The sequence below is a fragment of the Sus scrofa genome, chromosome 1 (genome assembly GCF_000003025.6).
Source record: "Sus scrofa isolate TJ Tabasco breed Duroc chromosome 1, Sscrofa11.1, whole genome shotgun sequence".
NCBI lineage: Eukaryota > Metazoa > Chordata > Mammalia > Artiodactyla > Suidae > Sus > Sus scrofa.
Window position 1 is genome coordinate 127,862,032 of NC_010443.5, and position 16,248 is coordinate 127,878,279.

Below are 16,248 nucleotides of genomic sequence, written 5' to 3' on the forward strand. Positions count from 1 at the left end.
TATATATGCTGCGGATGTGGTCATTAGAAAAAAAAAAAAAAAAACAAAAACCCAAAACATTCCCCTTCCTTCATTAACTAGCTGTTTCAACCTGCCCTTAGAACTCAGGGAAAGTCCAGGAAGCTGAATGAAGATTTCTTCCTACAAATAAGAAATAGGGGACACAGGGAGTTCTGATCATGGCACAGTGGAAACGAATTTGATTAGGAAACATGAGGTTGTGGGTTGGAATCCGGGCCTTGCTCAGTGGGTTAAGGACTTTGCCGTGAACTGTGGTGTAGGTCACAGACACAGCTCAGATCTGGCGTTGCTCTGGCTGTGGCTGTGGCTGGCAGCTGTAGCTATGATTTGACCCCTAGCCTAGGAACCTCCACATGCCACAGGTGCAGCCTTAAAAAGCAAAAAAAAAAAAAAAAAAAAAAAAAAAAAAAAAAAAAAAAAATATATATATATATATATATATATATATATATATGGAACACAGAAAGGATTTGTACTCAGGAGCCACACAGCGTCTTGATCAGTTTCATCTTGAGTGTAAACAGATAGGTTGGGGGTTACCAGAGCAAGAGAACCAGGAATAGCTTTCTTAACCTAAGAACCCATTTTGACCTAAGTTATTTTGTGATATAAGCCTCCCCTCAAAGCTTGCACTTGGACAGGTCTCAGTAATTAATGATTTTAAGGGAAGGAAAGCAGAAACAAGGGAGCAACAGTCAAGAAACTGTAGTGCAGCCTTGGGGCAGGGTCCCTATTCCTCAAGCAATAAACCTAACAATCATCTTTGAGTTCTGCAGAAACTAAGGCTCCCACCCAGGTGGAGGATGGAATGATGATGTTGACCCTCTTGACTTCAATTGACTAAAGCTTGGACTGTCAGCCTTTGCCTCACTTCTATGCTGAATTTTCCTCCTGCTCAACACCCTTCATAAATATGCACATACCTTTAGCTTAAGTTTTATAGTTCCCATTGTGGCTCAGGGGAAACAAACCCAACTAGTATCCAAGAGGATGCGGGTTCAATCCCTGGCCCCACTCAGTGGGTTAAGGATCCAGCATTGTCGTGAGCTGTGGTGTAGCTCACAGATGTGGCTCAGATCTGGCACTGCTGTGGCTGTGGTGAGCTGTGGTGTAGGTCACAGTAGTGGCTTGGATCCCACTTTGCTCTGGCTGTGATGTAGGCCAGCAGCTGCAGCTCTGATTCAACCCCTAGCCTGGGAACCTACATATGCTGCAAGTGCAGCCCTAAAAAGCAAAAAACCCCCAACCAATCAAACAAAAAAAAGTTCCTCTGTTTTGCTATTCAGGGAGACCCTGCTTTGAGAAAGATCCCCAGTGTTCTCCTTACTTGCTACAAGTAATAAATCCTTCCTCCTCCCAATCTTTGTCTTATGTCTATTGGCTTGACACCCATCAAGAAGCAAACCCAGTTTTTAGGTAACACTAATTCATGCTCAGGGTCATAGCCCCTCTGCAGCACTAGTCCTTCAAAGAACTTATTAAAATATATTCTAGGTAAGTTATCTCTCATCCTCCTGAAAACATAGACTCTACTCAACCATTGGAACAATCCAATTCAATTTAATGAAATAATATATACTAGAATGCCTTGTAATTGTAAAGTGCTTTATAAGTATTAAATGTAATGATAATTATTATTAAATACACCAAATAGTATAACCCAGCAGGACCCTGTGGGAACCTTCCTGAGTACAAGTCTTTTCTGGATCTGCTGTTTCTTTTCTTTTCTTTCTTTCTTTTATTTTCTTTTTTTTAGGGCTGCAGGTACGGCATATGGAAGTTCCCAGGCAAACGGGAGTTAGAGCTGCCGGCCTATACCACAGCCACAGCCACAGCCAGGACCCTGTCTGTGAATCTCCATCCTCATGGATACTAGTCAGGTTTGTTTCTGCTCAGCCACAATGGGAATTCCATCCTGTTTCTTTTTTATAGGAAATAGGCTTCATTCAGCCTTCTTGAGTTTGTAATAGGTAATGAGGAGGTATTGTTATCAAAAATGGGGTCTGGCTGCTTGCTGCTCTAAAGTCAATTAACAGTCAAAGTTGGTGGAAAGGAAAGTTCGCTTTATTTTGTATGTAGGCTGACAACTACGAAATAAAGGGAAAAGGGGAGGGAATTAAGCCCAAATGCTCCTGCCCACTGACAATGAAGAGATTTTTACAGGTAAAGGGAGGGGGGCTACAGGCAGAAACAGCAGTTAGCTCTGACAGTCGTCTTGAGATTGGTCATGTGCTGGTCTGATCAATGTCCTCTTGATTGTTTTAAGTACAGTTAGTCTTCAGTTTCAGGGTGGGTTTATTGCCATTTCCTTGAGGCCAGTTCTCAGAATTATGGTAGCATGTCATGGCTACAGCCTGGTCATCATGTAGTTAACTTTTTTCCACATGGTGGGAGTTGGGCTCAGTACCTACAAAACAGCTCACAGGATATGGCTCAGAATATCATCTACAGCCCTTGAGAAGGAACTAAATGTCTTAATGACTATTATTATTTGGTCTTGTTTGACTGTTTTTCCTTTGCTTCTGCATTTTCTTGTGTCTCTGATTAAACTTACTCCTTGACTAAAGTTTTTCTACAGTCAAAAGGCAGGTGGAGGATTCAGGGGGTGGGCAGGGAAGGATCATAAGGTCCTGCTTTTTCAGAATCTCTTTCTCTTAGGGTTAGTCCAAGTCATTCGGGACGACTTGGGGTCAGTATAATGAGGCATTTGACTGAAAAAGTGCTAAGTTGCAGAGAAGAACTGGGGAACTTGGAATTGTTTTGAACCAGGAAAACCTTAGTGAGGATGCAAGATTAGTAATAACACAAACATACAAAATACTTTCATATAATCACTACCCTGTGATTAGGGTTTCTAATCCCACACTCTTACAGGTGAGAAAACAGAGGCTGAGGGAATTTCAGTGACTTGTCCAAAGCTCCACAGCTATTAAAGGCAAGGCCCAGGATTCAAACAAGTCTAGAGGGTGAGAGCAAGCAGAGTAGGGAGATAGAAATCCACTGACTCAGCCTTCCAAGTCCATGCATTTTCTTGTCCCATCCATAAATAAGTCTCTCTGTTCTAGCCCTTAACTTTCTGATTTGTTTCTGTCGCTGTTTTTGTCTCCAGCCTTGGAGACAAGCCTTCTCTAGTCCGTTAACATTTGCAACCAACACTCATTGGATCTCTACGCCTATCACATATCGTTTTATTTTACAATACAAACAAGACCTGGTTTTGTCCTCAAGAAGGTGCAGTGGCGTAAACTGGGCCTCTTCCCCTGCATCGTGCCCCCGCACCCCACCTTCCTCTCATTGGAAAGTTTCTGTCTAGACAGAGAGCATCTGGACTGTCGGCCACGCAGTTAGAAATCAGAGAACATTACGTTGCACCTCCTCCCCAGAGCCACTAGAGGCCACCCTCCTCCGCGCAGTAGCGCCGGCCAACGCAGCCTGACTCTGCCGCCGGTGCGCGCCCTCCGCTGATTGGTGGCAGCGAAGAGAAGTCGCGCTTTGATTGGGCCGCTGTCAGGTGTCGCTGCCGGCAGGTTCGGCTGCGCGAGCTCAGGGAGGCGGGTGAGTGAGGGCCGGGGGCGGTGGGGGAGTGGCTGGGGGCTGGGGGCGGTATCTGAGGGGGTGGGCTGAGTAGAGTGGGCTCCGCTAGTGCTGAGGGCCCTGCTTAGCAGCAGCTGGGGGCAACGCTGGGAAGAGACCTAGGGGAGAGGCCTCAATGTCAGCGAAGGGAGAGTGAGGCGGGGAAGGCGGGGGCGGGCAAAGGCTAAAGGAGTCGGGATGGGGAGGTGGTAATTCTGACCCGGAGCTGTGTGAGGAGAGGACCGAGGAGAGGGGCAGCGAGAGCAGAGGTGGGCGTGAGACTGTCTGCACGAGGAAGAGGGGGTCCGGCTGAGCACGAGAGTCTGCAGGGGAGAGGGTCAGGGTGGAGAGGTCTGTGTGAGGAGGGGTGGGAGTGGAGTCACATCTTGCGGAGGAAGGGGTTGCTGGAGAGAAGGTGAGCCTGGAGAGAGGTAGGTGGGGAGAGAGTGGCGCTCAGACAGTCTTTGTGGGGAATCAGTGATGTTCCATATAAATATGTTACCAAGTGTGGTGACTCATCTGAGGGTTTGGAGGACTGCTTAAGGCTAGAGACTCAGTGAGTGAGAGGATTAGTTGGATGGTTAATTGGATCGGTTGGTCAGTGATGGAGGAGGGGGCAGCAGTCCCTGTTAGCAGTGGTTAGGAGGAGTCAGTGAAGAGTCATTTTAGCAAGCTGGAGAAAGAAGGCAGTATGAGTGAGTTGATCCTGAAAACAAGGGCATCAGCATAGTTCATCAGTATCAGAATAAGGGTATGTATGAAAGATTAAAAGTTACATCAAGGGAGTTCCTGTTGTGGCTCAGCAGGTTATGAACCCAGCTAGTATCCATGAAGATGCAGGTTTGATTCTGGCCTTGCTCAGTGGGTTAAGGATCTGGCGTTGCCATGAGCTGTGGTGTAGGTGACAAACGCAGCTCGGATCTGGCATGGCTGTGACTGTGGTGTAGGCTGGCAGCTGCAGCTTGGATTCGAACCCTAGCTCATGGGAATTTCCATGTGTTGTGGGTGCAGCCCTAAAAAAGGCAAAAAAAAAAAAAAATTACATTGAGAAGGAACTAAGGGGTCCACTATTGAAGGAAATACTGCTGGTGGCCAGAGAGGTTTTACTGTGTTGGAAGTATTCCTGGACTCTGTACTGAAGCTTCTCTTTCATCATGAATGGGGGTTTCCATGAAGTGCATGGTGGTTAAAGAGATTAGAGAACTACCACAATTGTAAGGGATAAAGACCTTACACAGTTTACGCTCCCTTCTAGCCCTTCTCCACATCTGACCTAATGTGTTTCTGAAAAGACTGCCCACCTGCTCCTCTCTCTTTCCTCACCTATCTTCTCCCTTCTTCCCTCCCTTCCACAGTGATTCAGGCCCCAGTAGGACTGCCCTTTAGCCTGCTGTGGAGTCTGAGGTTTTCTTTTCTTTTGCAACAAAGTATTAAGGAAGAGGGGGAAGGGGAGAAGAGCACAGAAAACAGGGCATTGGCTCTTGGAACATCACATTAAATCCCAGCTTCTCCCAGAGGTACATCTAAATAAATCCTGGCTTATTTCGTGGCTATTTCTGTCAGACTTCTATTTCTGCTTTGTTAACTATGAATTTAGAGCTTTCATCTCTCTTCAGCCCCATATTTATGAACAGATTCTCTTCCCCATTCTATTACCATCTCCTGTTAAGAGTTGTAATAGAATTTCAGTAGAAAGCCAGGAAGGACTTAATGGAAGAAAAAGTATGAAGAGTTAGGCATCTTAAACATAGAGAAAGGAGAAAATGTGCAGCACCATTATGCTTACTTAAACTATACAGGGCCCTTTGCAATGTCACAAGTCATGGAAATTGGGTCAGGTCACTAAAAAGGAATTCAAAGAAGCAGCCTATAATCAGACTTCAGTGCACAACTGGAAATGTTAAGTCTAAGGAGAACATTGTGCCCCCCCCATGGTGGTGGAGCAGAAGAGAAAAGCAGATAGTGAAGACTAGAAAGGTCAAGATCTATGTAAAGATTAGCTGTATTTTTTTTTTTTTTCTTGGCCACACCTGCGGCATGCAGAAGTTCCTGGCCCAGGGTTGGAACACAAGCTACAGTAGCTAGACCTGAGCCACAGCAGTGACAATGCCGGATCCTTAACCTGCTGCACCACACAGGAACCTCTATAACTTTCTAATCAAAACTGCAAATCTCACTTTTAGTGGGAAGGTTTAAAGTAAAAATACAGAAAGTAATTATTGAAGACTTTTATTAAGGAGTTCCCGTCGTGGTGCAGTGGTTAACGAATCCGACTAGGAACCATGAGGTTGTGGGTTCGGTCCCTGCCCTTGCTCAGTGGGTTAACGATCCGGCGTTGCCGTGAGCTGTGGTGCAGGTTGCAGACGCGGCTCGGATCCCGTGTTGCTGTGGCTCTGGCGTAGGCCAGTGGCTACAGCTCCGATTAGACCCCTAGCCTGGGAACCTCCATATGCTGCGGAAGCGGCCCAAAGAAATAGCAAAAAGACAACAAATAAATAAATAAATGTCACTTAAAAAAAAAAAAAAAGACAAAGAGGAAATGCAAAAAAAAAAAAAAAAGACTTTTATTAAAAATTCTATAAGGAAGTTTCCTGGTGGCTCAGTGGGTTCAGGATCTGGCATTGCCAGTGCTGCCGCTTGGGTAGCTACTCGGGCTTGAGTTTGATGCCTGGCTCAGGAACTTCTGCATACCATGGTTGTAGCCAAATGATAATATTAATAAAGTTTTCCAAGACTGAATTACTCCATTTATTTATGGAATTTGTGGCTTACTTTAGAGTCATTGGTCAGTATTTTTAAGAATTTTTGGAGAAGGTGGAAAATTGCTGATGTGACTCAATTTCATTTTTGGAAAAAAAACAGACACCTATATCCCTACAACTTAGGATTAATAGATGTTTATCATTTATATATTTGCTTCAGATTTTTTAATTGAAATAAACATTATAGATAAGGTTGCGGAGTTTCCTTTGAGGCCTCCATTCTGTTCTCCTCTCTCAGAGGTAACACTGCCGTGAATTTGCTGTCTTTCTTTCCAGTCTGTTTTTGTTCTTCTAATGGTGTATACAGTCATAAATGTGTGGTATTTTTTATTCATACGCATGGAATTGAACTGCATGTGTATATTTTTTTGGCTGTGCCCACTGCATGAAGAAGTTCCTGGGCCAGGGCTTGAACCTTGTACCACAGCTGCGATCTGAGCCACAGCAGCGACAATGCCAGATCCTCAACCTGCTGAGCCACCAGGGAATTCCCTGCATGTATATTTCTAGTTTGCATTTGGAAACTGCATTATATATAGCGTTGATTCCTTTTTTTTTTTTTTTTTTTTTTTGGTCTTTATAGGGCTACACCCACTGTATGTGGAGGTTCCCAGGCCAGGCATCCAGTTGAAGCTTCAGCCACCAGCCTCCACCACAGTGACAGCAATGTTGGATCCGAGCCACATCTGCAACCTACACCACAGCTCATGGCAATGAGGGATCCTTAACCCTCTGAGCAAGACCAGGGATCGAACCCACATCTTGATGGATACCAGTGGGGTTTGTTAACCACTGAGCCATGACAGGAACTCCCTGATTCTTTTTTTTTTTTTTTTTTTTTTTTGTCTTTTTGCTTTTTCTAGGGCCACTCCCTCAGCATATGGAGGTCCCCAGGCTAGGGGTCCAGTTGGAGCGGTAGCCACGGGCCTACGCCAGAGCCACAGCAACACGGGGATCCGAGCCGCGTCTGCAACCTATACCACAGCTCACAGCAACGCCGAACCCTTAGCCCACTGAGCAAGGCCAGGGACCGAACCCGCAACCTCACGGTTTCTAGTTGGATTTGTTAACCACTGTGCCACGATGGGCACTCCCCCTGATTCATTTTTAATAATTGCTGTTAGTCAATCATTTGTATACCTTACGTTGTATTTATACATTGTATTGTTTCAAGTTCTTTGACTTGTGACATCTGAGTTCTCAGTTTTTCCTATTACCAACAGTAAGGTTATGAACATCCTTGCACATGTCTTCTTATGTGGGAGAGTTTCTTATATCAGGGTTTCTGAACCTTGGCACCACTCACATTTTGAGCTTGATGATTCTTGTTGTAGGAGTATATCCTGTCCATTTTAGAATGTTTAACAATATCTTTGGCCTTTCCTCACTAGATGCCAATGGCACCTCCCCAGTTGTGACAAACAAAAGTATCTCCTGACATATGTCCCCTGCGCAATATAATCACAGTTGGTTAAGAACCACTGCTTCAGGTGTATGTATGCAGAAGTGGAACTGCCAGGTTTTTCGTGCTCAATTGTAAGTCTTAAGATATTCTCACTGATTATGGCTCTAGGCAGGATTTTTTTCCATTGTAGCTTCTAATGTGAAGGACCTTGGCCTAGTCCAGCCCTATCTGTTATACCCTGAGGATGAAGAGAGAAAATGGAAATTTCACTTTGAGAATGGGTTGAAGCCTGTTGTATGGGTGTCTGTGTCTTCAACTTTCCAAATAGCACTAGACCTCTTCCCTTGAACAGGTTTTCTGGGCTTGGGTATCTCTCTGTTTTTTTTCTTTTCACTGCCACACCTAAGGCAAATGGATGTTCCCAGGCCAGGTGTTGAACTGGAGCTACAACTGCTGCAACACTGGGACTTTAACCCACTGACTGAGGCCAAGAATTCAACCCATGTCCTCACTGAGACAACACTGGCTCCTTAACCTGCTGAGCCGCAATGGGAATACCTGGATATCTCTCTTAAGATAAAGCAGGTGAAGGAGAGATGGGGCCATGGGTGAGTTTAATGTTATGATATGAGGCTTAGAACATAGAATGCCCTCAAAAAAATTTTTTTGGGAGTTAATTCTTAGTAGAAATGAAAATAGGGGTTAAGAGGAGTTCCCATCATGGCTCAGTGGTTAATGAACCCGACTAGTATCTATGAGGACTCGGGTTTGATTCCTGGCCTCACTCTGTGGGTTAAGGATCCGGCATTGCCGTGAGCTGTGGTGTAGGTTGCAGACACGGCTCGGTTGGGCATTGCTGTGGCTATGGTGTAGGCCGGCAGCTGCAGCTCCGATTGGACCCCTAGCCTGGGAACTTCCATATGCTGTGGGTGGGGCCCTAAAAAGACCAAAAAAAAAAAAAAAAAAAAAGAAGAAAGAAAGAAAATAGAGGTTAAGAGGAAAGGCAACCAAGCTCTCTCACTTCTCTGCCCTTGAATTAAATCCCTGAATTCAGTCCTCCTTTGAGGAGGTGGAGAAGGGGTAGGAACATTTTAGAGTGAATCCAAAGTTTGAAATGTCGCTTTGACCTTCTCTTTTGATAGGAATCAACAGTAGCCTTCCATGAGGAACTGCCTTTCCATTTGCTGCTGGAGTTAATGGTTTTTCCTGCTGGCAGAATCAGGGACATGCCAGCACTGTAAGGGTTCATCTACTGATCTTCTTACTAGTCTCATGGCTGCGGGTGGAGTGAGGTGGGAGGAAAAGGGAGACCTTGCTTTCCTCTTAGGGGGATCTTTAGTCATTTCAAGTCATAGCCCACATGCCTTCTTTCCTCATGATCTTTCTTACCATAGCTTCATTTCCTGTTTCCCCTAGTCCCTTTGTAGTTCCCGCTTAAGTTTCTCAATCCCCATCCCCCATCTCCCCCCCTCCCCCCACTGCCCTGAGGCTTGGATTCTGAGCTAATGGGGATACCCTCCACTGCAGAGCGGGATGAGTGGGTGCTCCGGCGGGGATGTGGTCATTGCCGGCCAGTGAGGGCGAGAGCGCCACAGCCCACTTCTTCCTTGGAGCTGGAGATGAGGGGCTGGGCACCCGTGGAATAGGCATGAGGACAGAAGAGAGTGACAGCGAGCTCCTTGAGGATGAGGAGGATGAAGTGGTAAGATTAGGAAAAATGATGTAACTTGGTGTTGGGATTCCACGGGATGGAGACACCCCCCTCTCTGTTCTTTCTTTCTAAATGCATAGACTCCCTATCATAAACAGGCCCTATTCTGATTAAGAAGAAGGGCAGCAGAGACTGGTTAGCTTGCTTTTCTTAGAAGTCCTTACCCCATGCCCTTCTCCTGTTGTCTCATGATTATTGGTTCTTCTGACCTTTCTTTCCTACTGTGGCAGTTGGAATCCCTACAGGTACCCAAGACTAGGCCTAATTTAGGAGACAGCCTTTACCCCATAGGTCCAGGGTCCTGGCAAGAAACTCTGCACCCTAAGGAGATGAGATGGTGTTCACTGAAAGGGAGGGGGGTAGGTGGAAAGTTCCTGAGTTCCTGACAGCACTTCCTCTCTCTAGCCTCCTGAACCTCAGATCATTGTTGGCATCTGTGCCATGACCAAGAAATCCAAGTCCAAGCCTATGACCCAAATCCTAGAGCGACTCTGCAGATTTGACTACCTGACTGTTATTATCCTGGGAGAAGATGTGATCCTCAATGAGCCTGTGGAAAACTGGCCATCCTGCCATTGCCTCATCTCTTTTCACTCCAAAGGTTGGTATTTGCGAGGGCAAACGGGAAAGAATGGTGTTGGGAATGCCGGACTGGGGAGTAAGGCTCTTACGGTCAGATAATAAAGAGGCCTCTGCTCTTCACAACACTCTAGAGAGCAATGCAAAGGGGGGTTTGCTTTCCCTACATCCTGGAGGATTTGCTGGGGGTTGTTTAAAGCCCACATTCAAACCTTGGGCCAGCTCTAAGACTCTTAGGGTCTCTGGCAGAAATTGGTCTCTGGAAGGACCTGAAAAATAATTTCTCTGTTAGTTTTTCCTGGTGGATATTGTGGACTTGGGAAGTTGGATGGGGTATAAGTGATGGGTTGGATGGGTAGCGGAATTCACTGGTGACTAATAGCTTTAATACATCTGTTTCTCTTGCTGTTTTCTCACTCTGTCTCGTTCACTTTCTTTCTTTGGCCTCTCTGTTTCCTTTCTCCATCCCAGGCTTTCCTCTGGACAAAGCTGTTGCTTACTCCAAGCTTCGAAACCCTTTTCTTATCAATGACCTGGCTATGCAGTACTACATCCAGGATAGGTATAGCTTTCTGTTCGCTGGTGGGCTGGGTGGTCCTCAGATTGTGCCTGTTTAGAGAGCCCACTCTGGGAGGGGCAGAGTCAACAAACATGCTTAATTTTTGTACCATGCCCTCCTGACTTCTGTACATGGGTATTTCCCAGTTCCTGAGCCAGTGAAATCCCCAGCCTCTCCCCTGGTCACCATCCCCCACCTCTCCCAGCTAATTTATTTGGGGGTGACAGGCGGGAGGTGTACCGGATCCTGCAGGAGGAAGGTATCGATCTGCCTCGATATGCTGTGCTCAACCGCGACCCTGCCCGGCCTGAGGGTGAGTACTGGCTTTGTCCAGTCCTGCCCTGCTTTCTATGACCTAGCCCAGTTCTCCATCCTCTAGCATCTCTTATTTACTACCTGTCTCAGTGAGGTTTCAGTTACTGGATTATGGGTAGAGCTAGAGCCATGGGTCTCTGGATAGAACACTGGACCTCTTACATAGATATTAACAACCCTATCTATTACTAAGATATGGCCATAGAAATTTGAGAATTGTGGAGATTAAAACTTAAAGAGAGTTCCCGTTGTGGCTCAGGGGTAACTAACCTGACTCATATCCATGAGGTTTCGGGTTCGATTCCTGGCCCCATTCAGTGGGTTAAAGATCTGGCGTTGCTGTGAGCTGCAGTGTAAGTTGCAGTGGCTCGGCTCAGGCATTGCTGTGGCTGTGGTGTAGGCTGGCAGCTACAGCTCCGATTTGGCCCCTAGTCTGGGAACCTCCATATGCCATAGGTAAGGCCCTAAAAAAAAAAAAAAAAAAAAAACAGAACCTCAGAGAAGTGGGAGTTGGAAGTATTCTTAGGCCCTAGGAGTGACCACATACCTACCTTTCAGAGTGCAACCTGATAGAGGGCGAGGACCAGGTAGAGGTAAACGGAGCAGTCTTTCCCAAGCCCTTTGTGGAGAAGCCAGTGAGTGCAGAGGACCACAACGTTTACATCTACTACCCCAGCTCGGCTGGAGGAGGAAGCCAGCGCCTCTTCCGTAAGGTATGGGAGACATTTGAGAAACTGGGGAGTCAGCTATGTAGAAGGACAAGAATGAGTCTCTGGGGAGGGAAGCTGGAGGATGTGGGGACAGGTTAGAGGCAACATTTTTCCTCCTCCTTTTTCTCCTAAAGATTGGCAGCCGAAGCAGCGTTTATTCTCCTGAGAGCAGCGTCCGGAAGACTGGGTCATACATTTATGAGGAGTTTATGCCAACAGATGGCACAGATGTCAAGGTTATGGTGGATACAGGGATTTAAGAGGTTATAAATGTCTGGGTGGGATGGGGGTGCATGGAAAGCAAGTGGCAGTGTATGGAGAGGGTCATAGAAAATAAAGTGCGAATGTGATTGCCTTTCATATTCAGGTGAGGAAGGTGGGTATTTACAGTGTTACTATCAGAGCAAGGGCACGGGTGACATGAAAAGTGGAATAATATTGTTAGGTTTTTTCTTCATAAGGGCTAGACAGTAGTTCTAGAGGCTCCTGGGGAAACTTTCATAATGATACATTAGTACAGCTCAGTAAGAAAAATGTCAGTCTCAGAGCTTCAGTCATGGCTCATTGGTTAACGAATCTGACTAAGAACCATGAGGTTTCGGGTTCGATTCCTGGCATTGTTCAGTGGGTTAAGGATCTGGCATTGCCGTGAGTTGTGGTGTAGGTCACAGACTCGGCTCGGATCCTGCCTTGCTATGGCACTGGCGTAGGCCTCAGAAACAGCTCTGATTAGACCCCTAGCCTGGGAACCTCCATATGCCACGGGAGCAGCCCTAGAAAAGGCAAAAAGACAAAAAAAAAAAAAAAAAAAGAAAGAAAGAAAGAAAGAAAAATGTCAGTCTCCTTGTTCTTAATACTCAGGGGGTTTGCTTTTTTTTTTTTTTTTTTACTGCGAAACTAGTCTACAGACCTAGTGCTCACGTTGCCTTCTCAAATGCAGGGTGAGCTGTGGGCATACTCAGTGATGCTATGTACCTGCAGGTGTATACAGTGGGGCCAGATTATGCCCATGCTGAAGCCAGAAAATCTCCAGCTTTGGATGGGAAGGTGGAACGAGACAGTGAAGGGAAAGAGATTCGATATCCAGTCATGCTGACTGCCATGGAAAAGCTGGTGGCCAGGAAAGTCTGCGTAGCTTTTAAGGTGGAAGAAAGCCCACTGGCGAGGGGTTGGGTGTGTGCAGGGGAGGGATGCTGGGTTGGGGGACTGTGGACTGAGGGTGAGGCAGGAGTGGGGTCCTGGGAAGGAAGAGTGGCTATCTTGTTCTCATCTTGCCGCTTTCCCCGCAGCAAACAGTTTGTGGTTTTGACCTTCTTCGTGCCAATGGTCATTCCTTTGTGTGTGATGTCAATGGCTTCAGTTTTGTCAAGAATTCGATGAAATACTACGATGACTGTGCCAAGATTCTGGGGTAAAGGACATAGTGGTCTGGTCTGGGGAGAATGGGTTTAGAAAAGAAAATCAGAAAGTTTTTATTTTACAGGCATACATCATTTTGTTGAACTTTGGAGATATTGCAATTTTTTTTAACATATTGAAGATTTGTGACAACCCTGTGTCAAGCAAGTCCGTTGGCACCATTTTTCCATCAGCATTTGCTTACTTCTTGTCTTTGTGTGATGTTTTGGTAATTCTTACAATATTTCAAACTTTTTCCTTATTATTATTATTTGTTACAGTGATCTGTGATCAGTGATCTTCGATGTTACTATTGCAAAAAGATTACGACTTGCTGAAGGCTCTAATGATGACTAGCATTTTTTAGCAATAAAGTATTTTTAAATTACTGTATGTACATTGCTTTTTAGGCATAATGTTACTACATACTTAATAGATTTAGCATACTGTAAATATAACATTTCTGTGTATTGGGAACTGAAAAAATTGGTGTGACTCACTTTATTTTGAATTTATTTTGTTGCGGTGGTCTAGAATTAAACTTTCAATATCTCCGAGGTATGCCTGTATTTTAAATATTGAAAGAATGATTTAAAAGTGAAAAAGGAGGAATTCCCTTGTGGTGCAGTAGGTTAAAGACCCAGCGTTATCACTGCTGTGACTTGGGTCACTGCTGTGGTGCAAGTTCGATCCCTGGCCTGGGAACTTCTACATGCCTCAGGCATGGCCCCTCCCCCCCAAAAAAAAGTGAGAAAGGAAAGTAGAGAAAGGCCTTCTCAAGCCTCTTGCCTTCCCAACACTGCACTCCCCAGAGGTAATGACTATTAACTGTTTTAGACATCATAGTATGTCTGTTTCTGCCTTGTATAAACAAACTACATTGTATTAAATATAATCAACTGTAATACTGTTTTTCAACTTGACTTTAAAAAAAATTTCATCATAATATTTAAAACACTCAAAAACGTATAAGGACTGATGAATATGGTGAGTAGCCATGTCTTCACCATTGAACTTAAGAAATAAAATATTGGAGTTCCCTGGTGGTACAGTGTAGCATCCAGCGTTGTTACTGCAGTGGCCTGGGTTGCTGCTGTGGCGTGGGTTGGATCCCTGGCCTGAGAACTTCCACATGCCATGCATGTCGCCAAAAAAAAAAAAAAAAAAGAAGATATTAAGAATATAGTTGAAGAGTTGCTGTTAGAGCTGAGCAGGTTATGAACCTGAGAATGGGGGTTTGAGCCCTGGTGTTGCTTAGTGGGTTAAGGATCCAGCATTGCCCTGAGCTGCAGTGTAGGTCAAAGACATGGCTCAGATCCAATGTTGCTGTGGCTGTGGTGCAGGCTGGCAGCTATAGCTCGTATTAGACCCCTAGCCTGGGAACTTCCATATACTGCAAGTGCAGCCATAAAAAAGCAAAAAGAAAATAGTTGAAATCCCTATATACCCCTACTATATTTCTTTCCCTCCCACCCAGAGGTAACCACAGCCCTTAATTTGGTCATTCCCATTTTTTTATTCATATTTTTTATTACACATATGGGGGTGTTTTTTGCATGTTCTTAGACTTTATATGACCGTGTTCTTGTACAACTTGTTAGTTTGTGTGGGGTTCATTTATATGTGTAGTTCTGGTTCATTCATTTTCACATGACTTCTTCACATTTCTCTTCCTAGGAACACCATCATGCGGGAGCTTGCCCCACAATTCCAGATCCCATGGTCCATCCCCATGGAGGCTGAGGACATTCCCATTGTCCCTACCACATCTGGCACTATGTGAGCAAAAGTAAAAGTTAAAAATCTGGAGTAGCCTACTTCAGACATCTAAGTCAGACCAGAGGTTACTTCCTGACCTGTGCCATCTACTGGTGGAGCCTGCCTATATTCCCAGTCTCAGTTTTCCCTTTGTCCTTTGACGTGTTGAGTGGGTTGAAATGGGAGCAGTGTCGGGTGGGTGGGGGAGAGGCTCCAACAACATTCTCCATCCCTTAGGATGGAACTTCGTTGTGTCATCGCAATTATCCGTCATGGGGATCGTACCCCCAAGCAGAAGATGAAGATGGAGGTGACACACTCAAGGTAGGCAGAGTGCCCTAATCTAGACAAATAGGTTTTTGTGAGGGAAATGAGCACCTCCGTGAAGGTTTTGTCTGTCTCAGCCCTTTCTGAAGACTCTCCTTATTTCTTCAGGTTTTTTAGTCTATTTGAAAAACATGGTGGTTACAAGACAGGGAAATTAAAACTAAAGCGACCTGAACAGTTACAGGTAAGGTGATGAATCTGGCTGGGAGGAACAGTGCTATGGGAAAGATGGAGGGTATGGGATGGGGCCCCTGATGGGAGACCCGGAAGAAAGGGCAACTGGCCAGGATGTGGCCTCCTGCATGGATACTCTGTTACTTCCTCCAGGAGGTGCTGGACATCACAAGGCTGCTGTTGGCTGAACTGGAGAAAGAACCAAGTGGTGAGATCGAGGAGAAGACGGGGAAACTGGAGCAGCTGAAGTCTGTGCTGGAGATGTGAGAAAAGGGACAGGAAAAGGGAGCCAGTTGCAGGAAGAATTGGGTGCTGGGGTCGAAAGTAAACTGAGTTTATCCTGCAGGTATGGTCACTTCTCAGGCATCAACCGGAAGGTGCAGTTGACTTACTACCCTCATGGAGTAAAAGCTTCTAATGAGGGCCAAGGTAAGATGGAATATCCCCTGCCCATTACCACTCACATCTTTTATTCTTTTTAAGGAAAGATTTTATTTATTTATTCATTCATTTATTTAGTAAAATAAATTTTATTGGGGATACATATTTTATTCTTGACCCTTTAGATGACCTAGATAACTTCTATCTCAAGTCACCTTTCTGGGCTCCTCAGAAGACCTAACACTTAGATATCCCCACTCTTTCCTTAGATCTAGACCTGTTTACTCTCCCTTATTCCCACAGATCCGCAGCGGGTGGCCCTGGCCCCATCTCTGTTGCTGGTACTGAAGTGGGGTGGAGAACTGACCCCTGCTGGCCGTGTTCAGGCTGAGGAGCTAGGGCGAGCTTTTCGCTGCATGTACCCTGGAGGACAGGGTGAGTCTTTTGCTGAGAAAATAACTAACAGGACTGAGATAAGATGATTAGAGAATGAGTTGGGGAAAGGAAGAGATAAGACAGTGGAGAAGTTAAAGGGGAGATAAGCATGCTTGGGTATTTATGGCTGTCCATTCCTG

General features: G+C 45.4%; 1 protein-coding gene across 34 annotated transcripts in view; it reads left to right on the forward strand.

Annotated features, from left to right (window-relative positions):
* Nucleotides 3,456-16,248, forward strand: part of PPIP5K1 (diphosphoinositol pentakisphosphate kinase 1) — a 50,015-nt gene continuing 37,222 nt past the window's right edge. For 17 of the 34 annotated variants that reach the window (XM_021096676.1, XM_021096718.1, XM_021096728.1 and 14 more), the window contains exons 1-17: nucleotides 3,507-3,576; nucleotides 7,748-7,892; nucleotides 8,904-8,998; nucleotides 9,289-9,463; nucleotides 9,878-10,073; nucleotides 10,523-10,613; nucleotides 10,838-10,923; nucleotides 11,484-11,638; nucleotides 11,770-11,871; nucleotides 12,617-12,778; nucleotides 12,925-13,046; nucleotides 14,711-14,812; nucleotides 15,029-15,115; nucleotides 15,227-15,302; nucleotides 15,446-15,555; nucleotides 15,639-15,721; nucleotides 15,977-16,108. In XM_021096676.1, the coding sequence (XP_020952335.1) occupies nucleotides 9,317-9,463; nucleotides 9,878-10,073; nucleotides 10,523-10,613; nucleotides 10,838-10,923; nucleotides 11,484-11,638; nucleotides 11,770-11,871; nucleotides 12,617-12,778; nucleotides 12,925-13,046; nucleotides 14,711-14,812; nucleotides 15,029-15,115; nucleotides 15,227-15,302; nucleotides 15,446-15,555; nucleotides 15,639-15,721; nucleotides 15,977-16,108 (1,651 nt within the window). In that variant the 5' untranslated portion in view covers nucleotides 3,507-3,576; nucleotides 7,748-7,892; nucleotides 8,904-8,998; nucleotides 9,289-9,316. Of the gene's footprint in view, nucleotides 3,577-3,813; nucleotides 3,864-3,949; nucleotides 4,346-7,747; nucleotides 7,893-8,186; nucleotides 8,370-8,903; nucleotides 8,999-9,288; nucleotides 9,464-9,877; nucleotides 10,074-10,522; nucleotides 10,614-10,837; nucleotides 10,924-11,483; nucleotides 11,639-11,769; nucleotides 11,872-12,616; nucleotides 12,779-12,924; nucleotides 13,047-14,710; nucleotides 14,813-15,028; nucleotides 15,116-15,226; nucleotides 15,303-15,445; nucleotides 15,556-15,638; nucleotides 15,722-15,976; nucleotides 16,109-16,248 lie in introns of those variants that run through there. The other 17 variants (XM_021096683.1, XM_021096738.1, XM_021096881.1 and 14 more) reach the window with 7 other exon arrangements.